Raw genomic sequence first — 26,981 nt, 5'->3', positions numbered from 1 at the left:
ATAATGAGAAGAGCTGTATCATGATCAGATATTTATAGAACTTTTAAACTCATACACAGCCATAATTAAAGAACTTTGTACTGTTAAGTGCAATTTGGGTGCACCTTTGACTCCTTTGACCATCATATGTTTCCTGTGGGGCCAGTAGTGCACATAATGGGTTGGCTTGGTAACCTGGGGAAGGACCTAGATTTGGAGTCAGAGGATCTGGTTTCAAATACAAACCCTGCTGATGACTCCCTATATGACCTTGGTAAAGCCACTTGCCCTGACTAAGGTTTCAGTTTATCACCTGTCAAATGAAGCCAATGGCCTCAGAGAGTACCAATTTCCCATCTGGATCTAGAGCTATGATCCTATGGCACTCTTTAGCACTTCATGATTTACCAAGCTCCTTACAGACAATGTTTTCTTTAATGCTCATGAGAATTCTGTGAGGTGAGTAGGGTAAGCATTATTCACCTCATTTTTCAAATGCAAAAACCTGGGACCTGAGTGATTCAGTGATTTGCATAAATGTGTTCAAGCAGGGAGGGGCAGATCAAGATTTGAACCCATATCTTTTAACTCCATATAAAGCTTCTCCTACCACAAAACCCTCCTACGATCATACCAAATATGAGCTTTGTCATTCTTAAAAATTACACGTGTGATCCCATTAAGGTATGAGTTCCTATTGATACATGTTCTCTCCTGTTGTAAACTGGAACTCTCTCTGAAACATTTTGCTAGGCTTTATTGGACTTATAAACAATTGTTGATCATTTATGTGGGTATATCTTATATCCTGCAACTTTGGTAAAGTTGTTAATTGTTTCAAGGAAATTTTTTAGTTGAAGCTCTAGGGTCCTCTAATTATACCATCATATTGTCTGCAAAGAGTGATAGTTTTATTTCTTCATTGCCTATTCTAATTCGTTCAATTTCTAATACTATATTGAATACTAGTAGTAGTTATAATGGGCATCCTTGCTTCACCTGTGGTCTTATTAGGAAGGCTTTTGACTTATCCCTATTACATCTAATGATTCCTGATGGCTTAAATAGATACTTTTTATCATTTGAAGGAATGATCCCTTTGTTGCTATACTCTCTAGTGTTTTTAATAAGAATGGGTGCTGTATTTTATCAAAAGTGCTTTCTCCATCTATTGAGATAATCATGATTTCTGTTGGTTTTCTTATTGATATGGTCAATTACACTGATAGTTTTCCTAAAAACTGCCCCTGCATTCCTGGTTTAAATCCCACCTGATCATAATGCATAATCCTTGTGCTATATTGCTGTAATCACTTTGCTAGAATTTTTTTCAAAGTTTTTGCATCAATATTCATTAGCAAAATTGGTCTATAATTTTCTTTCTCTGTTGATACCTGGTTAAAAAGAGTTTGACAGGACTCCTTTGCCTTTTTTTCTAAATAGTTTATATAGCACTGGAATTAATTGTTCTTTAAATGTTTAATAGAATTCACTAATGAATCCTTTTAACCCTAGGGTTTTTTCCTAGGGAGGTCATTAATGGCTTGTTTAATTTCTTTTTCTAAGATGGAGTTATTTAGGCATTCTATTCCCTGATCTATTAGCCTTAGGTACCTTGTATTTTTATAGATACTCATCTATTTTGCCTAGATTGCTTGATTTCTTGGTTATAATTGGGCAAAATATGTCCTAATGATTGCCTCAATTACTTGTTATTTGGTGGTAATTTCACCCTTTTCATTTGTAATACTTTTCAATTGTAATAAGAATTGTTTTCTTCTTTTTAAAAATCAAACTAACCAATAGCTCATGTATCTATTTGGTTTTTTCCCCCATAAAACCAGTTCCTAGATTGATTGGAGGTAACTTTCACTCTTATTTATCTTACCTTTGATTTTCAGAATTTCCAACTGGCCATTCATTTGGGAATCTTTAATTTGTTCTTTTCTAGTGTTTTTTTTATGTTCACATCATATTCATTGATTTCTTCTTTTTTTCCATTTTGTTGATGTAAGTCCCCTAAGTACTGCTTCAGCCATATTGCCTAAATTTTATATGTTGACTCGGCATTGTCATTCTTTGTAATGAAATTATTGATTGTTTCTTTGATTTGTTCTTTGACCCACTTATTCTTTATGATTTGATTAGACAATTTCTAATTAATTTTAGATTTTTATTTCCATTGCCCATTTTTGAATATAATTTTATTACATTATGATCTGAAAAGACTTCCTTTCCTATTCCTGCCTTTTCACATTTGATTTTGAGGTTTTTATGACCTACTACATGGCCAAATTTTGTGTAGGTTCCATGTGCTGCTGAGAAAAAAAGTATGTTCCTTTCTATTCTCATTTAGTTTTCTCCAAAGGACTGTCATATCTACCTTTCCTAATATTCTATTTACCTCCTTAGTATCTTTCTTTCTTATTTTTGGTTGGATTTATCAAGTTTTGAGAGGGGACAGTTGAGGTCTCCCACTAGTATAGGTTTGCTATCTATTTCTTCCTGCAACTCACTTAACTCCTCCTTTAAGAATTTGAAAGTTATACCACTTCATGCATACCTATAGTATTGATGGTGCTTTATTGCCTATGGTAACTTTTAGCAAGATATAATCTCCTTCCTTACCTCTTTCAATTAGATTTATTTTTGCTTTTACTCTAAGATCAGGATTGCTATGTCTGCTTTTTTATTTTTTACTTCAGCTGAACCACAACGGATTCTGCTCCACCCCTTTACCTTTAGTCTGTGTTAGTCTCTTTGCTTCAGGTATGTTTCTTATAAACACCATATGGTTTGCCAATAGCATGCGGTGCCTTTCCAACGTGAATTCAACTGGTTCTCCTGGGTATGCTGAGGCACATGGGGGTCCTGGTACTGTCATTTGCCTGCTCCACCATATCAGGCTTAGGATCTCCTGCTGGTTTGCTGAGGTAGGGCTTTTGAGGCTCTTTCTGTCCTGGAATGAGCTACCCTTTTTATCAGAGTGAGACATACCTTTCCTGTTGATCCTCCAAGTCTCCCATGTTTCTAGTGGCTCCCCTGTTCCAGGACTTGTTCTGGGGTGCTATTTGTGGTTATTTGGAAATGAATAAAGAGAGAGTTACAGTGATTTACTGCTTACTCTGCCATCTTGCCTCCCAGAAATCCCTGGAACTCCCATTCCAGAATATTCTTCTTGAGAAAAAAGATAGCAGCAAAATAAGCATTGATATGCTCTGCCTTCTTTCTGTCCTCTTTGAGTATTCTCACTTACATTAGGAGCTCTCCTCACTATTTATCCCTTTCTTCTTCTTCTTGCTTGAACCTTTGGTGTCCCCAACATTTTTATGCCCTTCAGTGTCTTCTGAGCTTTTGTCTTGCTGGCTCTGATCTTTCGGGCTGGTGCCTTTTCTTGTGTCAGTTCTTCAAAATACTCCCCAACCATTCTAAGTACATAGCCCTTGTATATTCAAGCAGAGCCTTGAACTCCTCTCTCTCACAGACCTGCATGGATTACCTGCCACCTTCTAACTTGGAGAACAACTACAGATCTCAGATAGAGCATGTAGTCATAGGCACTTTGATTCATTCTAGTTTTCCTCCTTGGATTGATATGGAATAGATTCCTCTCTTCATACTGACCTCTGATTCCATGTCAGGTACAAGGCTCTGAGCATCTCACTAGAACGTAGGCCTTGCCCCATGTTTGGCTTGCCCACAGATCTTTAAAGTTTCAAAGATAACCTAATGTGTCTTTATTGGTCAGCACACAGAGATCACTTTGAGAAGAACTGTATATACCTTAGTGGGGTCTCAGCTATTCATTCATTTATCACCCTTCCTTCCATTCAAAGAAATCCATCACCTCCAAAGCTTTCACCAAAGCTTCTTTCTCGCTCCGTTAGAACAAAGGGGATTCTGAGAGTTTCAGAAAAAGATAAGAAGACAAAAAACTAAGATTCTTGCCCAAGGCTGTGCTAGAGCCAGCTCAGGTCATCTTGAGAAGTCTGGCTGTTAAATTCTATGTGTGACCATTTATGCCCTGGACATATGACAGATACTACAAATTAGGGCTCGATTTATTGTTTTATTTCTAAATTTTAAAAACTGGTGAAGAAAATGTTAATAGGGCAGATTCAACTTAAAAGTGTGACTGGTATATTTTTTTCTGGGAAGCTGGCTATTCAACACTTACCAGCCCACACATGAATCTTGCCTTGGTGGAGGATTTTTTAGGAGTGATTACACAAGATCTGCTTATCCTGCAAATGTATGAATATATTAACTTTTCAATTGTTTTCCACTCCATTGATATAATTGGTATGTAATAATAATAATAATAATAAAATAATATTTATGTGACATATTCTGTGTCCCAGACACTGCGCTAAAATCTCTATAAGTATTATCCCATTTAATCCTCACAAAAATACAAGTAAGTAGATGCTATTATTATACATATTTTACAGATGAGGAAACTGAGCCAAATACTGGTTGAGTTACCAGAGAATAATAGCAGAAATACCATCCTGTCTCTACCCCCTGTTAACATTCTGACCTTGGTCAGATCACCTCCCATCCCTACATTTCAGTTTCCTTCCCTGGTTATTGAGAGTATTGGATTAGAAGATCTAGCTCTCAAACAGTGAGCTCTTGGGACCCTGTGACTCTCCACACCCTCACCAGTCAAATCTTCCACACTCAATTTAAAGATTAGGAAATCTGAACATAGAGAGATGAAGGAATTTACACCAGGTAATAAACCTAATGAGTATCTGGCAGAACTCAGACCCTGTCTGAACTATGAACTCACTCAAACTGTGATGAACTTCCTTTGTTTATGGGAGACATGGAACCAGGTGAATTCATTTGAACTTAGCATGAACTTCTGAGCAGATTTATATTTCTTTTAAACTTACCTCTTTACCTAATCGAGTACTATTATTATTTAATTCTTCCTAATTGGTTTTGTGCAAATGTAATTTCCATGGTGCAAGAACAAAAAAGAGTGTAGAGGAACAATCAATTACTACTTAATCCCAAATTGTTTTTTCAGTCAGTAGCTTTAACAAAGTCATCATTATTTCTGCATGCTACCAGAACAGTGAACAGGAAGTTATAGAAAGAGAAATTCCATTTAAAAACCTCTAGAACATGTAAAATCATTGGGAATTGACCTACCAACTTGCATATAGGAACTGTTTGAGTACAACTACAAAGTTCCCTTTTTGGTTACAAAACCTGACCTGAATAATTACAGGAATCTTATTTGCTCATAACATCTTGAACTGATATAATAAAAATGGCAAATACCACCTCAATTCATTTACTTATGTAATGCCATACAAATCCAAGGGTTACTTGACAGTGACTAAAATGTTAATAAAATTCATTTGGAGGGTAAAATATCAAGAACATCAAGAAAAATCATTTCAAAGTGAGAGCAGAAGAGAACCCAGTAGTAGCAGATCCCAGAATTATTTGTTACTAACTTCAAAATAGAGAGGTAGGTCAGTGAAATTGATGAAGTATACTTATTACAAACAACCTAACCTGGTAGCTTAATGTTTGATACAAGAAAGCCACCAGCTCCTGGGCAGGAACTTCATATTTGACAAAAAAGTGATGAAAAAATTAGAAATTCTTTTGGCAAAAAACCCCAAGACCAGCAACTCACACTGTATACAAAAATTTCCTTTAAATTTATACATGACAGATACAAAAGGTCACATAACATATAACTTAGAGATAAAAGGAAGAGAACACCTTTCAGATTTGTCAATAGGGAAAGAGTTCATGAAAAATGGATTTAGAGAATCATGGATGACAAAAGGAGCAATTTTGAGCTATAAAATTAAAAATCAATGCAGCTACAATTACAAGAAACACAGTTAATTGATGGGAAAGGTTTGCAACAATTTTCTCTGATAAAGATATTAATGACAAGATTTATAAGGAATTGATCCAAAGTATTAGAGCTACTCACCAAATGATAAATGGAAAAAAGTTCTGAACAAGTATTTCTGAAAGGAAAATCTCAAAGCTACACGTAGCAATATGAAAGATTGTTGCAAATCACTTATAATTAGAAAAGTAAAAACTAAAGCCAGTCTCACTCTAATTTGGGAAAGAAGATGAAATAGGATAACGATACATATTTATAGGCCTGCAGAAAGATTGTATGATGTTGGTGGTGTCCTTCTGAAAAGTCATTTGGAACAGTACCTTAAAAGTTAGTAAACGGAATATTCTTTCAGTCAGCAATTTCTCTCTTAGCTCTAGGCCCTATAGACATCAGAGAAAAATGAAAAAGACTCTTCTGTATAAAAATGCTCATAGTAGCTTTTTTTGTTGTGGTAGAAAACTAGAAAGTGAGGGGCCATACCCTTCAATATGGGAATAGTTGAAAAAGTGTTGCATTAATTTGATGTTACACTATTTTACTGGAATATATAATGAAAGGGAGCAGTTCAGAGAAGTCTGGGGAGAATTCTATTAACTGATGCAGAGTGAAATGAGCAGAACTAGGAGATCCTTTTGTATAATTACAAAAACATTGTAAAGACAAACAACTTTGGAAGCCTGAATGAATCTTATAAATGAAATGCCCAACATTGATTCCAGAAGACCCATGATGAAATGTGACACTCTTTTTCTGACTGAGAGGTGACATTGTGAATGTGCAGAATGAGACATACATTTATGGATAAAGAAAATGTGGGTTTTGTGTTTTGCTTGATTTCATATTTGTTCGAAGAATTTTTAAACTTCTAAATTCAAGAGGCAGGAAGAGACAATTTTTGTTAATTGAAAAACAAAATAAAAGAAAAAGAAGATGATTTTACACTTTCTGCTCTAAAGAGAATCTTTCTCTTTCTTTCATGTGTAGTGCTGAGCTTCTGTGATGGCTATAGATTTCCTTTTTCTGAAGTTTCTAATTAGTTGCCCTACCCCCAATCCTAATGACCACTGCCACGGAAACTTGGAAGTACTTTTTTTTGATAATGGCCTTTCCTTGGAGGAGAAAGAATCATTATCTTCTACCCAGGTTTCTTTCTCTGTTCCATACCTATTCCAGTCAGAGAAATGAATCTATTACTACTTGAACTTCCGTGAGGCCAATGGCTTCTCACTTCCCTAGTTCTGTTGTGTACAATCTCGAAACTTTTTCAGTCCAATTAGGATAAGATGTTTTGTCTGCTGATGATTTCTAGAAATCCCCCCTCTTCCATAATCAATACCCAATCTTTCCTGAAAGGATGTCAATTTTTTTCCATTTTACTGCACCTTAAAGATTGTCAGAAAATTGGCCCCAAATGGCTTTCCTAAAAAAGTGGATACGTCTTGATTTTTCCTTTCAAATATTACATAATATATTTAAGCAAAGATAAACATAATATATTGGAGGGACTATGTGAAAAGCAACATACTGACCAAATGTAGGTAGGGCTGTGAATTGTCCAGGTCATCTAGAAACCAATTTAGATCTATTGTTCCCCAATTAGTATATCAAGTGTCCTTTGAACCAGCAATAATATTATTTTTAATTATATTATATTATCTTATGTTATATAATATGATATGATATGTTATGATGCGATACAATATAATGCAATACAGTACAGTACAATATATACAATTAATATAATACAATACAATGCAACATAATGTAATACAATACAATGTAATATAATATAATATAGTATAATGTAGTATAGTGTAGTGTAGTATAATATAGTATAGTACAACATAACATGACATAACATAACAACATAACATAACATTGCATAACATAACATAATATTTTATTATTATATTACCAGCCCCAATGAAAAAGACAATATGCAATATTGATAGTCATATGCAAAAAGTGACTTTTATGGGGGATGCAAAGTAGTGGAAACTAGGGGGCTACTCATCAATTAGGGAACTGCTGACAAAATTATGGTGTGTGAATGTAATTAGATTCTAATATGTTTTGAGAAATGATGAAAGGCAGAACTTTACACCTGGGAAGATTTTATGAATGCGTGCCAAGTAAAGTGAGCAGAAACAACCTGTACAGTAACAATAAAAAAGGTGGAAAGGCAAACACTACAGAAGGTTCAAGCACTCTGATCAATGTAAGGACCCACCATGATTCCAGAGGAATCACAATGAAACATGCTGCCCTTGTGACAGAGAGGGGATGGATTCAAGATCTAAAATATGACACACTTTTCTGATATTGCTAAGGTGGGGATTTGTTTTGATTATGTATATGTGTTTCAAGACTTTTGTTTTTTCCCCAATGTGTACTGAAGATTAGAAAGAAAATACTTTTTGTTAAGAAAATAATGAACTAGTCTTATAAAGAAATGCAATGCCTTTGAATAGAGCTTAACAGTTTATAAGTAGAGATATAAAGTTGTCACTTTATGACAGTAAACTCACATGTGTTTGTTTGAGCTTGGGGGGGTGTAGATCTACAATATTTTACCAGCATTCATAGTGTACCTCCCTGGAAAGCACAGAAGTTTGCTTAGAAATATGGAGCAAATTAAATGTTTCATTTTGGAAAGAGTGAAGGAACACCAAAAGATACTGTACCCCAAACATCCTCAGGACTACATTGACTGCTACCTGTCCAAAATGCAGCAGGTAGGATGCGTGAGTGAAGTACCTTGTTCTTTGAGCAAGGAAGGCTAACTCCGAAGATTCTTGCAGACCATTCTCTTCAAAGCACATGAAGGGAACTCAGAGAGCCTCAAGTTACCCATGTTACCTAAGGATGCCATTTACTTTTTAGTAACTGTGCTTTGATCTGACCCTGTCACTTATCCAAACTCTGTATGGCAAATGAGATGGGAAGAGTTCTGCTTGGTTGGGTGCTGAGCTGCTGATCTGGGCTTTCCTGTTTGGAGGAGGATATTGTATTGGAGAATGGTAATAGGAGTCAATTAATAAACATTTGCTAAGTACCTACTATGTGCCAGGTACTTTTCTAAGTGCTAAAGACATAAAAGATGCGAAAGAGAGCCCCTGCCCTCAGAACATTTATAGTCTAACAGGGAGATCATATGCCAACTAATAGATAGAAAGGAAGCTCTACACAGGAGAATTGGGATGCAGAGCAGGACTTGGAGTGAGGAAAACGTGAATTGCTGTGTAACCCTGGGCACATCATACCACCAGTGTCTGCCTCAGGTTCCTAATCTATAAGATGGGCATAAAAACCTTTATCTCCCAGGGTAATTATCAGGACAAAAAGACATGTTTGTAAAGCATGCTCTTAACCTGAAAGCAGAAGCAGGAGGTGGCTCATTGGATTGAATATTGGTGCAAGAGTCAGGAAGACCTGAGTTCAAATCTAGCCTCAGACATTTCCTCCTTGTGTGATATGAGCAAGTTACTTAACCTTTGATTTCCTAAAAATGAATCCACTGGAGAAGAAAAGGCCAACCACTCCAGTATCTTTGCCAAGAAACCATACATTGGGTTCATGAAGGATCAAACATGACTGAAATCACTCAAGAACAACACAGAACAAACCTTAAAGCATTATAGAAATGCTAGCTATTATAAATTCTAGCTATAACTAACTTCCATAAAAGCACTGAAAATTAATTAATTTCAGGAAGAGGGCAGCCTTTATTCTACTGCACAGTAAAATGAAAAAAGATTAAAAAACCTCCCCAAAACAGACAACCCAATTCAGAAAACAGTTAAAGCACTTACGGTATCCCATTCTGTTACTTGACAATGAAAACTTACTCAGAGTTGCCATCAGGGCATCCATCCAACATTCCAATTAATCCTTAACTATCTTCCAGTCCTGCATAGTTCCACTCAGACTGATTAGAGGAAGTTAGGTTGTGGTAGGTATAGAGTATTGAGCCTGAAATTCGAAAGCCTTTTGTTCCAATATGAACTCAGACTCTTTTTTTTTTTGCCTTTTTGGAGGGCAATTGGGGTTAAGTAACTTGCCCAAGGTTATACGGCTAATATTTTTGTGTGGGTGTTAAGTGTCTCAGGCCGGGACCAAACTCGGGTCCTCCCGACTCCAGGGCCGGCGCTTAACTCACTGTGCCACCTAGCCGCCCCCGAACTCAGACTCTTTACAGCAGAACACCCCTGGGCAAGTCACTTAACATCTGTCTGCCTCTGTTTTTTCTACTGTAAAATGGAGATAAGGATAACATCTCCCTCCTAGGGTCATTGTAAAGACCAAATGAGATAATATTTGTAACGTGCTCAGCACAGGGCCTGGCACATAATAGGTGTTTGATAAATGCTGATTTCCTTTCATCTCTTCACAATCTAACCCGATGGATTAAACTTCCTATACAAGGAACAGTCATTTAGGGAGAGCTGAACAGGCAATCCTCTTTCCCATTGGATCTGATTTGTCCAAATAACTCCTGTCAATGGGGAGGAGGGTGTAGAAGGGAAGAGCGGAAAGTAAATGTCTTCTTCCCTTCCCCATTTGGAACCCTGTCATGGCAGTAATCCTTAACCCTTTTTTTTTTTTCTGTATTCATACCACAACCTCCCTAGTTCAGTTCAACATCATCTCTTACTGGGATAATGACAATTCTCTCCTGTCCAGACTCTCAATCCATTCTTCAGAAATCTGCAAAGATACATAATGTGCAAGACTCCCTGGGTCATTCCCATGATCGCCAGGCTTCAGGGTTCCTGAGACACAACATAATTTCATCTGTTTGGCTTTTAATGCCCTTCACAATCTGACTTGAACCACTTTTTCTAGGCTAATTATCCCCTCATATCCTCTTTTTACCCACTCACACCCTCTTTGTTTCAGCCAAACTGGACTCCTCTGTTCTCTGTACATAATATCCCTTCTTTTGACTCTTTGCTTTCATACAGTCTGACTCTCATGCCTGGCATGCTCTCACTCACTTTTCTCAAATGTCATCATCTTTAATATCCTTCCACATGTAGCTGCTACCTCCTTCAAGCAGCCTTTTCTTATTCCTCCTGTTGTTAGTGTCCCACCAAAATTCTCTGTGTATTTGTTTTGTACAGATCCCTTATTAACTTCTCTTTAAATGTGCTGTATTCCTTCAGTAGAATGTAAACTCCTAGAGAGTAGAAGCTGCCTTATTTTTATCCTTTGCCTTTATTTCCCCACTACATAGCACTCTGCCTGGCACATAAGAAATATTTCTTACCTATTTGTTGATTGAGTGATTTAATATATTGATAAATGTTTAACAGCAAAGAACTAAACACAGATTATTGAAATGTTCACTAGAAACTTTCTTCCAGGTTGATACCAAAACTACTTTAATCCCCTCCCTAGAAATATTGTCACTTTATTCCTTTTACCTCTCTATATTTTTGCCTTTAAGTGGCCCTGAACCAGTGGAAGATTTTTAAAAAATAATGCCTAGTTGACATAAAAGCATTGCTTAATATTTTCTCATTTCTGTATTTACCTCATGCTTCTCTAGTTTGAACTTTTCCAATTCATCTACCGGACTCATTTTTAGATTGTTATTAGGAAATGCCTGATATCCACCCTTTTTTCTGTATGCCCATCTTTTTTGATCTAATATTTATTTCTTCCCACACAGTGAAGAAAAGATAAACAAAACCCTTGCTAACACATGAGTTTAAGAAAAATAAATTTCCATGTTAGCCATTTCCAAAAATATGTGTTTTATTCTGCAAACTATTTTATCAACTCTTTCTTAGAATGCAATTAGGGTTCTTCATCACTGGTCCTGCGCGCTGATGATTGACAATTGAATTGATAGGAGTTCATTAATATTTTAAAATTGTTCAATTTCTCAATGTTGATGGTTGTAAGTCAATCTTATTGCATGTGTGATTAAGTTCATATTTGCAAAATGAGTAATTTGGTCTATAACCCAATCTACTTTTATTTTAATATTGCTGTTTTCTAGTCTTTTCCTTGATTTCTCAAAGAGGAAGAGTAGTCCTGACCTATTCAAATTTATTTTCCTTGACAGGTGAACATTTCTGTTTTCATTGACCCAAAATTTTGGGGCTGAAAATAGAATGTTTTGTAGTCCGCTAAACCTGGGGACCCTTCATGGGAAGGTGTAGATAATAAACGTGAGCCAGGCAGAAATTGCAAGCAAGTTGCAGGCAAATTCATTTATTCATCTGAGTGTCAGAAATTATATAGGCAAGCATACATTGTTTTATGGCCACTCCCATGGGACATTTCCCAATATTGTAAGAGAGTAAGTGACTCCTAGCAAGGTGGTCAAAGTTCAGGCGGATGGGTGATCTGAATTTCATGGGTAAACACAAACAAAAGCAAGATCCACAACTTAATCAAGGAATGCACAAGGACTAAGATGGTGAGCCAACAATCCTGAGATAGATTGAACTTGGAGAGAAAAAACAGACCATGAGCAAAACTCTGGTCTGGACTTTCTAAAATGGAATCTCTCAGAGCTGGCCCTCAATAATGTTTGATCACTACATTTCTGATGTCTTAAACTTGATGCTTTGTTCTGTTGGAAAGCCTCTGAATTCTATCAATAAATATTTTTTTCTTCAGTTTTTAACAATTGTGAATTTTTCATTATTGAAGTATTATATTCAGGATTGAAAATTAATTCTATATTTCCAAGACACATGAAATCCTTAAATTATTTCATGTACTACCCTCAAGATCATTTTGTTTTGTAGAGTCAATGTTTTCCAATATTCTTGTCTTTACATATCATGTCAAAATTTCTCTATTTTCTAGTACCAAATCAGCTAGTTTCACCTTAAAAGAATCTACACAGCTTTACACACATTATTCATCATTTGTTCCAAATTGTCTATTGACTGTTTCATTTTTGAGAATTCTTATTTTAGCCTACTCTTCATTCTTCTTTTCTTTTCTGCTTGTGAAACACTTTAGTCATCATAGCTATAGCATTTATATCATGCTTCAAAAATTTCAACGCACTTTACAAATATGATCTCACTTGTTCATCACAACGACACCAGGAGGTAGATGCTATTATTACCCCCATTTTAGAGATGATGAAATGGATGCCAACAGAAATAAAATGACTTGCTTAGGCTCATAAAGCTAGAAAGTTTTGAACCTGGATTTGATCTCAGGTCTTCCTGCCCCCACGTCCAGCACTCCATCCGTTGTGCCACCTGGCTGCCTCTAGGGTATTGTTGCTTTGTTTATCAGAATCCTATGATACTTCATTATTTTCTCATTTATCAGAGATGCCTGAGTATCTGTCCTTAATTATAAAGTCTATATTTATTATTTTATATACCGGTCTAGATTATTTGCTTATTTTCCCTCTCCATGAGTTTCACAGACAATTGATTTGAGCAGAAAATGAAATTCTACCCAAACTTCATCTGAACTTTTTTTTTTTTTTGCTTTTTGGAGGAGGGAAGGTAGGGCAATTGGGGTTGTGACTTGCCCAAGGTTACAGGGCTAGTTTTTTGTGTTAAATACCTGTGGCTGAATTTGAACTCAGGTCCTCCTGACTCCAGGGCTGGTGCTCTATTCACTGCACCACCTAGCCACCCCAGAGCCTTTAATTTTTTTTAATTCACAATTTCATTTTTGTTCCAGGTAAAATGGTTCCACCATTCACCCTTTTCCATTTTTCTCTCCTTGGGAAAAAAAAATCATTTCACTTCTCAAGGTCACAATTTCCTTTTCTGTAAAATGAGTATACTAGACCAAGTGATCTCTAAGGTTCTTCCAAGCTCTAAAGCCTATGAACTTGTGTGTTTCATGTAATTTCACAGAATTCATGAGTTGGAAGGGACCTCAGCAGCCACCTAACTTTAAGGGCTGCCACACAAATAGGTTAGAATGCTTTTGCTTCCTCACTCCCAGAAGATAGAACTCATAGCAGGGGTTTGAAATTACAGAGACACATTTCATTTCCACATGAAGGGGATAATGTTCAAGAGTAGAATGCAATTCTTTTTTAAATAGCAAGTTCCCCATCTGTGGAAGTCTTCAAGCTGAGACTGGATGACCACTTAAGGGAGATTTTGAAAAGAAAATTTCTGATCAGTCACAGTTTGGCTGGATCAAGTTCCTTTTTCCCTAGAGAATTTGAAATTCTGCATTCTCCACTGCAAAAAAATTTCTCTAGATCCCCATTCTGATAATCTGAAATTCCGTCTTGTTTTTGTTAGTTTACAAAGATGCTGTCCTATTTCATGTTGAAAATATCAGTATAAGAGTCACTTACCAGGTCGTTAAGGTCAGAAGAGAATTACTTGATCAGGTCCATTCCATGCTACACATATCACTGATAGAAAAAAGAATCCTGAAAGGAATCCAGCTCTCTCCTGTTGCATATGAAAATATTGGAACCTTGAGGAATTAAGTGACTTTCTCATGGACACATATACATCTCTTAGTTGAGGCTAAATTTAAACCCAGATCTTTCTGATTCAAAGTCTAGTGCTCTACCCACTATACCATATTGTGTGAGGGGAAGAAGGTTGCCTGGGAAGTACAAGTCTATGGTTGGGCAGTGCAAGAATGGGGGCATTGGAGGGTTCTTGTCTCTCAGAGTAGGAAAATGCAGGTGGGGGAGAGATCCTAGGATAAACTTTATGTACTTAGTATGGTTATTAATGGCTTGCCCTGCTGGGTCTCATTACTTCATTTATTTTCTACCTCTCTTTTAGGAAAAAGATAATGCCTAGTCAGAATTTGACTTAGAGAATCTAATAATAACTGGAGCAAACTTGTTTGCTGAAGGAACAGAGACAACCAGCTGTATTCTGAGATATGGCCTGCTGCTCATTCTGAAACATCCTGAAGTCCAAGGTAAGGTACAAGAACTGCCATGTTACAGAATAGGCTCGCTTTCCCAGCTCTGTATCTTACTCAGGAGCAAGATTTCCCACTTTTGGATTTGCATGACTCCTACATAGATCAGCAACATGTCAGACAGTAGAGTATTTAAGAGAACACGGCACTTGAATAAAACCTGATATTTAAGTATGTGAAGGTCTGTCTTGGGGATTTCATTTCATTTTAGCAAAGTTGTACAAAGCTCCTACTGTGCACCCTCAGTTTTATGCTTAGCATGCAAAGACTCAGATGAAACCCCTCCTGCCTTTCCTGAAATGGCCTACATTCTTCAAGGGCTGGTTCCGTTGGATCCAAAGAAGCAGAACTAGGAACCATGGAGGGAAATTGAAGATTTACAAATGGAGGCATCATGTAAGGAAAGACTTGCCAATCTTAAAGTTCTCCCAAAGCCCATCCAGCTGCCCTGGAGGTCACAAATTCTCACTTACTAGAGGTTCTCAAGCAAAGACTGGATGATCCTTTGTTCATTCCATTAGAAACATGCTTCCTGTTCAACTATGGATGACCTTAGGTAAAAACATGGTTTTCTAAAGCTGAGATTCCATGGTTACAGACCTGTTTGGTTTAATGGTTTAAACCAACATATTTCCATTTCGATTTTGCAAACTATCACTATCAAATTCAAATGAAGACATCTACTTTCCTTGACAATAATGGGTAGCATCAATATAACAGGTTTTCAAATCACTTGACATGTATAATTTCATTTGATACTGTGTAAGGAAGGGGAAGTTATTATTTCCATTTTACAAACCATATCATAATAGATTCAAAGCTGTAGGGAACTTTAGTGGACAGATAATTTGTGATCCTCATTTTTCAGATGAGGAAAATGAAGATTAAATCAACAATTCCTTGCCAGAATTTCCAGATAGTAAAGAAGTTTATATTCTAAAGAAGTATATAAACATGTTGCTTCCTGATGCCTTTCCACTAAGCCACAGAAAATCATCCCATTGCTGTGGAAGAAACCTCCTTGCCTGAGTAGAAGGAGGACACTGTCCCCATCTGAGAGTCACCTCCCTAGGTCATATCATCAGGTAGATGCTTCACACGGGCTCTGTTCGGCATTCCGAGGAGACTCGCAATCTCAACACTTTTTCCTGTTTTTGTACCTGTAGCAAAAATTGATGAGGAAATTGATTGTGTGATTGGACATAATCGAGTTCCCTCCATAATGGACAGAGAAGATATGCCATATATGGATGCTGTGGTGCATGAAATACAATGATTCATTGACCTCATACCTTTCAACTTGCCCCATGCAGTGGTCTGGGACACCCAGTTCCAACAATATATCCTCCCAAGTTCAGAAGTCATGGGACCATGGACTCTAGTGTTGAAAGAGATCTTAAATATCATCTGGTCTAGTGATTTCATGTTAGTCCTGAGAAAGTCATATCCCATTGTCATGATCTCATAGGAAGTTTTCCTTAAGACAGGCTTTTTTTTACATATAGTTAGCTGAACAAAGAATGAGAGGAAAGCGGATACTTGGTTTCCCTTGCTTCTCTCACTACAGCGATACTTTGGAAAGAAAAGGTGCAGGGAAAATAACAGAGTAAGATTGGTCATTGGAAATTTTTTATTATGTCATTATATTTTACTAGACAGTGAAGTGGATTGTTTAGATACCATTTTCTGTCCGATTGCAGAGATGGAGGCACTGAGTCTCAGGTCTAATGACTTGAACAAGGTCACTTAAATGTGTTTTAGTTGAGCTAGAACATAAATCTTTAAACTCTAAAGTACTTCTTTCCAAGGGTTACTAAATAACCATTGATTGAATTAAATTTAATTATATTGAAGTTCCCTATAAATGGCTAAGCAAAACTATTCTCCTGCAAAGAAAGAAGGGGGCATTCCACTAATTTCACATTTAATAAACACCATTGAGTACATTGTTCAGTTCAAATAATAAAGGCTTCAGTGAAAACCTACTATGTAAAAATTCCTGGGCCAAGTGCTGTTGACAAAAGACAAGAATAGCAGGGTATCTAAACATTGAGGACTTTGGTTTCTTTTGGAGGGAGTGCAATTTGGAACCAGAAAAGTCCACCCAAAATATGATTTCTTTCCTTCAGATCCAATTTGTGATTTGACTAGCAGAGAGGCTTAAGAAACTCCCTCAGGAGAAAGCTCCTTGAGGCTTTAAGTATAGCTTTGATCATTGACAATTCATATACCTTCCCCAGAGTCACACAGGAAGTAGGTATAGAAATGAAGTGTAGACCAAAGAACTGAGGGGAAAGAGAACATAAAGAACTCAGTGTCTTTGCCACGGCTTCCAGAAGGAGGGGGTACCCAAGCCAATCTCTGAAGAAAGCTAGGGATTCTAAAATGTTGAAGTAAACAAGGAGTGCCTTCAGGTGTGAAACACAACCATTATAAAGTCTTGAAGATTAGAGAAAGGAGCCTTGTTGATGAGGAACACCAGTTGTACCAGTTTAGGTGCAAACAAAAATAAGGTATGAGGGGAAAATAATGGGGAGATAATCCAGGAAAGCTAGGCTGGATCCCATGTAGATTCTCAATGACTTGACATCCCAGTCTGTACTATACAGAAAGGAGTGTGCATTTTGTTCTAGAGTCAATAGGGAGTCACTGAAGATTCTTGGGATGGCATACAAAGGATATTCGTGATGATAACTCACTCTTCCCTTTCATTTCTTCCTTCTAGGGCACAATGATATTTCCCCCTGCTCTCCCCAGTCTTGAATTAAAGGAAAGAGTTTTCTAACCCTGCCCAGTTTGACCCTCAGCACTTCCGGGATAAGAGTGGGAAATTCAAGAAAAATGACCACTTCATGCCTTTTCCATTGGTATATCACACCATCCCTACCTTTCATTCTAGAAGAAGAACCTGTTCCCCATCTCACCCTCCTCTGGCTGAGTAGTTCTTTGAGGTACACAGCACCCCACTGTGGCATGTGACCCACTGTCGTTTAGTATTTTTATGCCTTGCCTTCTTCTTAGACATTTCAATAGACGAACTGAGCCTCTTGGCTGACTCACCTGTCCCCTCATTTTAGTGGAAATCTGACTCCATTGCAAGGTCTACTGCATAAGATCTCACCATAAGAAAAGTGGTGTGAAGAGGGAATTTTTTCTTGCCCCTAGAGACCGTTAATGACTGAAATACAACTCACAATAATAGTTCTCACCATTTCTGCCTCTCTACACCCTTCTTTTTTTACTCCTTTTCCCATATTGTCCTGGTCCAATAGTGTATTTCACTTTGGCTGACACTGTGATATTCCATGAAAATTTCTAAGCAAAATTTTCTTTCTCTCAAGGAAATCAGTCTTGTCTTGGAGAGGTCCTGGCAAAGATGGAATTGTTTCTGTTCTTATCCACCATTCTACAGAACTTCACCCTCAAACCAGTAGGAGATCCAAATGAAATTCGCATCAAGAATAGCGGTGGTGGGCTCATCACTGCTCAAGAATATCAGCAAATGTGCTTTATTCCTCACTAAGGAAGAAGACAAAGTTGATTTGGTAAATTAGCCAGCTGGTTTCATCTTTGGGACTCAGTAGTACTCTGATGTTTTTGACAGGAATCCCCTTGAGGGAAAAAAATTCCACATAATGACTAAAATGATTCTTAATTTCCAGAGCAAAGACAGGCTAGCAGAGTTTCTTGTATGCCATTTTGTTATAGGGGTTGCCTTATAGAAGTTCACGTGCAACCCTCTCACCAATGTCTCCAGCTATGCTCTAATTCACACCATCAATTCTAGTTTTAGGGTGTGGAGGAAGATGTCTAAAGCATCTTCCACACAAATCTATATTAAAATTTGCAATTTTCAAATATCCTCACTCATGGGTTTATTTCATATTATGTAGCTCTTTTTGTGAATCTGGGGTACAAGAAACAAGGCTATATTGCTGTTCACTTCTGATGTGCAAATGTGTGCCTGCCCTTCCATACATTGAGGATTTATGGCATCAGAAGCAACATGGTAATACTGAAGGAGCCCTGACTTTGAGGGCAGAGGACCAGGGGCCATTCCTGCCTCTAATGCTAACAACTTGGGTGACCTTTTACAAGTCACTTCACTATTTATTCTCATATCATATTCTTCATCTCCACAATGTATGGGTTTGACTACATGGACCCAAATTTCCCTAGTGACTCTCCTTCTATGATAATTTGATTAATGGAGATAGTCAATCCATCCATCCATGCTTTAGTGGACCATTTTCAAAGGTTATTTTCAAAAGAAAACCATACCCTGGTGACAGCCACACTAGTGATGGATTTTTCTGTTATTGGCTAAGACAGTCACCACTGTCCATTGATGGAGCCACAACTTTTTTTTTTAAGCAATCGGGGTTAAGTAACTTGCTCAAGGTTACACGACCAGGTGTTTCTGGGTGGGTGCTAAGTGTCTGAGCCCTGGATTCGATCCCCAGGTCATCCTGACACTGGACCTGATGCTCTTACTCGCTGTGCTACCTGGCTGCCCCGAGCCACACCTTTCTTGTTCTGCAAAATCTAATGTTTGTGTTCTAAGCACACAAAATCACCACCATGCTACAATACACCACAATACCTCAATTTGCCAAGGATCTATAGTTTTATTGGTAAAGTTCCAGAGCAGGTCAGAATTCAACTATAACTTAGTAAGTAAATCTGAAAGAATTGCCTAAAGTTCTTAGACATCATGAGACTTGTTTATGGCCACACAGCTCTGAAGTGTTCTAAGCAGAATTCAGACCCATGTTTTTCAGACTCCAAGACTGCCATTCTATCCCCCATAACGCACTACCATTTCTTCCTGTGGCTCACCCCTTCTGCATTCCCTTTTTCCCAGGTCCTCACTCAATCTCTTGACTCACTTTGTTCCTTTCAAAATCTTGATCCAAAGGTGAGCCAGTTCACCTAAAATTGACCTCCATGTCAAAATCCCTTGTTCCCTTGCCCTGAGGAGACATGCATTCCTTATCAAGTCCCAAGAAGGAATTACTCCTACCATTTGCTTTCTCTGTTATAGTAAATGGTACTGGACAAAGAACTATTTTCTGACACTGCTTCTCTCCATTCAATATCTTTTCTAAGACTTCTCTTTCATAGTTTGGCCTTTCACACCCCCCTCCCTTTCATCAGAAAACTGAACTCATTCTTTCACCAAAAAAAATTGAGAATGTCTAATGGTAATTAGTTCTACAGTTCTCTCTCTCTCTCTCTCTCTCTCTCTCTCTCTCTCTCTCTGCCTCTCTCTGTCTTTGCCTCTATCTCTTTCTCTCTGTCTCTCTTTCTCTCTGTCTGTCTCTCTTTCTCTCTGTCTGTCTCTCTGTATCTCTCTGTCTCTATCTCTGTCTCTGCCTCTCTGTCTCTCTCTTTCCATCTGTCTGTCTGTCTGTCTGTCTGTCTGTCTCTCTCTCTCTCTCTCTCTCTCTCTCACACACACACGCACACACACACACACACATATACACACTCTTTATTTTGTTCCAGTGTGGGAGAATGGTAAAGGGTGGTGGAAGAACAGAAAATGAAGGTAGTATTTCTCCTTACAACTACCACCCCCTGTTCTTAGATCCTTATTTACTTATACCTTGTGCCTTCTATCCTCTCCTGTCTTTTCTTAATTTTCAATCCCTCCATGTCAAATGTTTCCTTTTCTACTGTTTTAAATTGTTTATATACCTTCTTCATTCTTAAAACAAATAAAAAAACCCATATAATTCCCAAAGATTCTCTGGCTGTTCAGTATTGTCTCTGTGTTACTCAGCATCCTGCAACCTTCAAAATGACATGTCTTTCTGAATGTCTGCTGAATGAACAGCTCTTCTGACTCAGTGGAGCAGGAGGGTTTGCAGCAAACTTCTGGCAAGCCCTGACCATTTGAATCCTGCTTTACTGGCTTTTCATCTTAAAGGTACAAGGGGGCTGAATCACACATGGGCCTCAGGACGTCACCTGGGAATTCCCCTATATGCTCTTTTCAACCCCCATTATATATATTGCCTCTGTCTCTGTACCCCCCCCCACCAATGTCTCTGTCTCTCCATGTCTCTGTCTCTCTCTGTCTGTGTCTCTGTCTCTGTCTCTCTCTGTCTCTCTGTGTCTCTGTCTCTCAATGTCTCTGTCTCTGTCTGTCTGTCTCCCTTTCATGGTCACTCTCTGAGAAAAATGCTCTATTCATTGGCCTCCACTTTCTCATGCCCTACTTTATCCCCTCCCCCATAATCTAGATTACACATTCATTACCTAAAAGAAACTGCTCTTTCTGCGATTAAAGTGACCTTTAATTGCAAATTTCTGTTGCTTTTCTCAGTCTTCATGTTCTGAATTCTCTGAAACCTTCGATATTATTGACCACACTCCCCTTCTGGGTCAGTTGTTCTCCTCCCTGGATTTTCCTGACCTTGTACCTTCCTTCTAATTCTCTTCCTTCTCCCTGTCTGGCCACATTGTGACCGAGATTACTTGAAAGAGAAGATTCTTCTCTTGGAAGTAGTTTAGAGTTTTATGACCAGTGAGGGTGGGGCATGAGTAGGAGCAGTAGCCAGGACAATTAATCCTTTAGCTCTGCTAGGTAGCTCTTAGAAAGGTAAGAACCATATTTATCAATTCTATCATCAGGGACAGAAACATCAAGGGATTCAAAGGCACTTTGAATTGATCAGGACATTGAACTGTATTGAGAAGACAGAGACCCTGGGAAACTGCTAAGGAAACCACTGAGGGTAGAGAAGAGATCAAGACCAACCCAGAAAGGAGCTCCAAGGGGATGGAGTCATTTTGTCAAGGGAGTGAGAGGAGGAAGACACCAGCTGTTGGATGACCAGTTAGCCTTTTATTCTCATGAACCAGTTTCTAAATCCAATGTTTCCACTGGCAGAGAGAATGCAAATATCCTTGTCACTCTCTCAGTGTTGGGACCCTGGGACAAAGCCCTGCCTGGCTCACCTTAGCTACAGCACATCTGCTCTATTAATGACTATCTCATTCAAGATACAACAAGCAGTAGGTTCTAAAAGCAATGACTTATCACTTGTCAGTCATTCTTAGGTCTTCTTTCCCAATAGTCCTAAGAAGCAATCTTTCTCCACAGCTGTGACTGTCTCCAAGTGATGTCCAGGAATAGACTAGTGACTGTTTGGAAATTGAAGATAAATTTTTCAAAATCTAACCTGAGTAAAGTTCAATATCAGAATCACTGTCCCCCCTTTGAAAGGCTCCTATTATAATTAGAAAATGACATATGCACAGAATTGCTGAGAAAACTGAATAGCAGTATGCCTCTCCTTCACAATGTAAATAATCCAGAATGTTACATCAGACACTACAAGTTCCACAGGATCCGTGATCTGAATATTCAAAGTCACCTGATGAAAGATGTGAATGAAATGTTAAGTCTTTAAAAAATGTGGAGAGCAATAAACAGCTATAAAAATGTTCCTAAATATTGACACGTGGTCTGTATCTTGTACTTTAAGACCACATTGCTTGGGCTGCTAAGGGGTTAAGTGACTTGCCCAGGGTCCATAGACAGGACATAAATCCTGGTCTCTCATCACTCCAAGGCCTGCTGGGTCCACTCTATTATGCCGGCTCTTTTTCTTCCTCTTTCCTGACTCCTCCTCAGTTTCCTTTGCTGGATCTTCACCCCGGTCATCCCTATCAACCATGGGTGCCCACAAATCCTATTCCAAGGCATCTTCTATTCTCCATATGAGGAGTTCTTAACCTGAGGTCCAAGCACCAATGAAGAAGGTCTGGGGAGAGATTTCAGTTACCCAGGCTTGCAATGTCTGTGTCATCCTTTTCTACAGCTAATCTCTAGCTGAGTTATATTGTTTCTACCTTCATGACATCTATTAAGCACATCTCCTCTCTGCTCACAGTTATCACTCTGGTTTAAGCCTTTGTTAGCTCATGTGTGACATCATGCTGTAGCCTTCTTATTGGTCTCCTTGACTTAACTCTCTCCCAACTTCAATCCATGTTGCCAAACTCAACTGCCAAATAGATTTCCTAAATCATAAGTTTAATTATGTCTAGGAGAAACTGTCATTTACTGTTGTTCCCAGGATCAAACATATAATTCTCTGTTTTACTTTTAAGTTCTATCGTTACCTAACCCCTTCCTACATTTCCAGTTTTCTCACTTTTCATTCCTGTCTATACACTTAGTCAATCAGTCAATAAACATTTCTTCAGCACCTACCATGTTCCAGGCACTGTGCTAAGTACTAAAGATACAAAAGGAGATAAAAGACAGTCCCTGCCTTTCTTGTAAGAGCTTTCTCTCTCTCTCTCTCTCTCTCTCTCTCTCTCTCTCTCTCTCTCTCTCTCTCTCTCTCTCTCTCACACACACACACACACACACACACCAGATATATTTAGGCTAAATAGGACAGAATTGCAATAGGGAAGGCACTAGAATTAAGAAAAGTTTTGAAAAGATTCTGGCAGACAATAGGATTTTAGCTACAGCTTAAAGGAAGCAAATAACAAATCCCTAAGTTTTGATGAGGAAGGAGAGCATTTCAGCAATGTGGGACAGGGAGGGAAAATACCTGGAGCTAAGTGATAGAGAGTTATCTTTGTGGAACATCCAGCAACCCAGTGCCACTGGATCAAAGATTATGTGTTAGGAAGTAAGTTGTAAGGAGACTGGAAAGGCAGGAAGGGGCTAGAATGCCAAACAGAATTCTGTGTATTTGATCCAGAGGCCATAGGAAGCCCCTTTTTTGGAATGTTGTGTGTGCATTTTTGCGTGTGACTTGATCACACCAGCATTTTAGGAAAATTACTTTAGTGGCTGCATGGAGGATGGATTGGAGTGGGGAGACAGTTGAAGCAAGCATGAACCAATAGCAATCTGTATGCCATTTTCCAAGCATAAAGTGCCTAGGGTCTACCTCATAGTACTGATAGTGTCAGAAGAGATAAGGGAGTGTATATGAGTAATGTTAAAAAGGTGAAGTGGAGCAGAAGGAGCATTCCAGATGAACATTTCAACATTCCCCTCCCCCAAACAACTTTAAAATAATGCACTAAAATGAATTCTGGAGGGGCAACATCAACAAAAAATTGAGGTGAGAATTCTTCCACTCCAAGAAAATTTGGGAGTTGAGAAGGAGAAGTCTGTGAATACTTGTACAAGAAGCATGGAGAGACTTATATGAACTGATGCACAATAAAAAATGAAGAAAATAACGTACAATGATTATAAAAATAAGTGGAAAGAGAAACAAAGGAAGGAAGGAAGTAAAGAAGGAAGAAGGAAGAAAGGAAGGAAGGAAAGAGGGAAAGAAAAAAAGCAAATGGATGAGGGAAGAAGAATCTGAACATTGTATAATTATGGTAACCAAGGTTGGTTTTAAAGAGGTGACAAAATGCAGCCGTCTCCCTGCTTTGCAGAAATGGGGGACTACAGGAGTTGAACATTGTGTATTCTGACAAATGCAGTTGATGTTATGCTGATCAGTTCTGTTCAACCTCTTTTATTTCTCTTTCTTTTTTATTTCCTGTTACAAGAGATGACTTTCTGTATACTACTAAATTGAACAATTTAAATGAAATGGAGCAATATTTGTAAAAATAAAATGTGCATAGATTAATAATAGTAATAATATCTAAGTCTATTTTAGAGTGAGAAATTGAACAGGTCATAATGGGCTTCCAAAGGAAAAAGGATCTGGATTGAGAAGCAAATTATATGAAACATTTAGAAATCAACCAATTCTGAATCAATTACTTGGGACCTATGAAGGAAGATGCTATCAACATCCAGAGAAAGAAATGGTAAATAGATGTATGTATTGTATAGTTTTACATATATATTATAAATGTATATACTTGTGTTGAATGGTAGCCTTCTCTAGGGTGTGTGGAGGGGGGAAAATGAAAAGTGCAAAGAATAGAAAAAAACAAAAATTAGAAGGGACCAAAGAAAAAGGGGATAGCTTTGAAGATGATGTATAGTATTTATTACATAGGGATTTTTTTAAGCAGACTGTGAAATGAAAATTTATGGTTTTATATTGAATCCTCTTCTTATCTTGTTCTGGGTACATGGAAATATTCTTTTTCTTTCTTTTCGTATTTGAGTTCAACGTGAATAAAGATTTAAAGAAAGAGAACTGAGTTTCTTGGCAAGGCAGCAGGGAAGGATACATTTTGAAATGGAGGCACTATAAAACCAAACAATATCAATTAAAAAAAATGAAAAGACCCAAGGGGCAGGTAGGTGGTACAGTAGATAGAGAGCTGGGTCTGGAGTCAGGAAGACCTGAGTGTAAATCTGGCCTCAGACACTTATTGGTTGTGTGGTCATGGGCAAGTCACTTAACCTTGTTTACCTCATTTTCTTCATCTGTATAATGAGCTGGAGAAGGGAAGGGAGTATCTTTGCCAAGGAAACCACAAGTAGTGTCATGAAGAGTAGGGCACCACTGAAAAAACTGAACAACAAACAACAAATGGGAAGAGGCGAACTTTGTTATTGACTATTCTTGGTCACTCAGAATAATATTACCTCAGATTTTTTTAAAGCACGCTTTTCAAAATATTTATTCAGCATTTAACTTCACTATTAAAATAATGAGAGGACATTTCCAGCTTCCTTCACAAGTTATCATCGATTTATCACTGACTCCATAGTCTCACTCCTTTCCTACAAGACATAACAAACTTTGGGCATATGAACTGTCCCCCTTCACTCTAGCCCCTAAACATGGAACATTGAACCAGTAGGGACTTGTCACCTCTGGCCTATTGGCTTGTGATTTTTTCCCTCATCATCCTGTTTGTGTAGAGAGACAGAGTGGGAGAAATTCCCTCCAGGCCCCACTCCTCTGTCACCTTTGGGAACTTCCTCCAGTTGAACTCACAGAAGATCCCCAAGTTCCTTTTCAAGATAAGGGCGATGCAGGGTCTCTCTGATAAAAATCCATGAATATTCAGAAGAGACTCACTGTCTTAAAATCCACACACAACATATCCACTCTCCCCCACTTCAATCCCCTGCCACCTCAGGGAAAGAATTGCAAAAAATGAGGATGTGTGTTTGGCTTGTGTTATATAAGTAGGATGGAGTACCCAAACTGATGAAGTCACAGATCTTTTGATGTATTTGTGTATACTTGCTCATCATTCCAACTATGTCTTTCTCAGAAGTTACTGGTCCAGAGGTTACACTTAACCCATCTCAAGCCCACAGGTGAGATGTCCTCTGTTCACTGCAAAATTCATATGGCTTGTTGCAAGACTGGGGAGCTAAGGCTTTCTAGGGCCCTTAAATCATGAAAGGACTTAATGGAAGAAATACAAAAGAAATAAGAACCCTGAATAAGCATGGCAACACTTTGGTAGAGATCTCCTTCCAACCATGAATTGGATGGGTTGTAGTCTGCAATGCTGGAAACACTACCTGTGTTTGTGAATTTCTGGAAGCCTTCAAGCACTGTCTGTCTGGGATACTCCTAACTTGTGGGGGATACTTCAGGAAAGACTCATGCTTAGGGATAGGTTGATGATGGAAAAGCTACATGGCTTTTTCTACTTCTGAAATTTTGTGAGTTTCCGAAATCCAGACACCCAAGTTTACCCTGGTCAGGCCTGCTTCTGAAGATGTTCCTGAAAAATCCCTACTGGTCCACTGATTCATGTTTAGGGACTAGAATGAAGGGTGACAGTTCATACACCCAAAGTTTATTATGTCTCGTAGGAAAGGAGTGAGACTAAGGAGTCAATGATAAACCCGGTATTGTAAAGGAAGCTCGAAATGTTCTTTCATCATTTTAATTGTGAAGTTAAAGGGTGAATGAATATTTTGAAAAGTGTTCTCTCTCTGTTTCCTTCCTTCCTTCCTTCCTTCCTTCCTTCCTTCCTTCCTTCCTTCCTTCCTTCCTTCCTTCCTTCCTTCCTTCCTTCCTTCCTTCCTTCCTTTCTTTCTTTCTTTCTTTCTTTCTTTCTTTCTTTCTTTCTTTCTTTCTTTCTTTCTTTCTTTCTTTCTTTCTTTCTCTTTCTCTCTCTCTCCCTCTCCCTCCCTCCCTTCCTCCTTCCCTTCCTTCCTTCCTTCCTTCCTTCCTTCCTTCCTTCCTTCCTTCCTTCCTCCTTTCTTTCTTTCTTTCTTTCTTTCTTTCTTTCTTTCTTTCTTTCTTTCTTTCTTTCTTTCTTTCTTTCTTTCTTTCTTTCTTTCTTTCTTTCTTTCTCC

At 38.1% G+C, this 26,981-nt stretch overlaps 1 protein-coding gene across 1 annotated transcript in view; it reads left to right on the top strand.

Moving 5' to 3' along the window:
• Positions 1-2,786: 2,786 nt before the first annotated feature.
• Positions 2,787-26,981, top strand: part of LOC138148538 (cytochrome P450 2C31-like) — a 76,878-nt gene continuing 52,683 nt past the window's right edge. The window contains exons 1-2 of the mRNA XM_069071242.1: positions 2,787-2,912; positions 8,425-8,601. Coding sequence (XP_068927343.1) covers positions 2,787-2,912; positions 8,425-8,601 — 303 coding nt within the window. The remainder of the gene's footprint in view (positions 2,913-8,424; positions 8,602-26,981) is intronic.

This window comes from Petaurus breviceps, unplaced genomic scaffold (assembly GCF_028583685.1).
Source record: "Petaurus breviceps papuanus isolate PSGF00001 unplaced genomic scaffold, PetGlider_PUasm1.0 90825, whole genome shotgun sequence".
NCBI lineage: Eukaryota > Metazoa > Chordata > Mammalia > Diprotodontia > Petauridae > Petaurus > Petaurus breviceps.
This window is presented reverse-complemented; position numbering and strand designations above follow the sequence as displayed.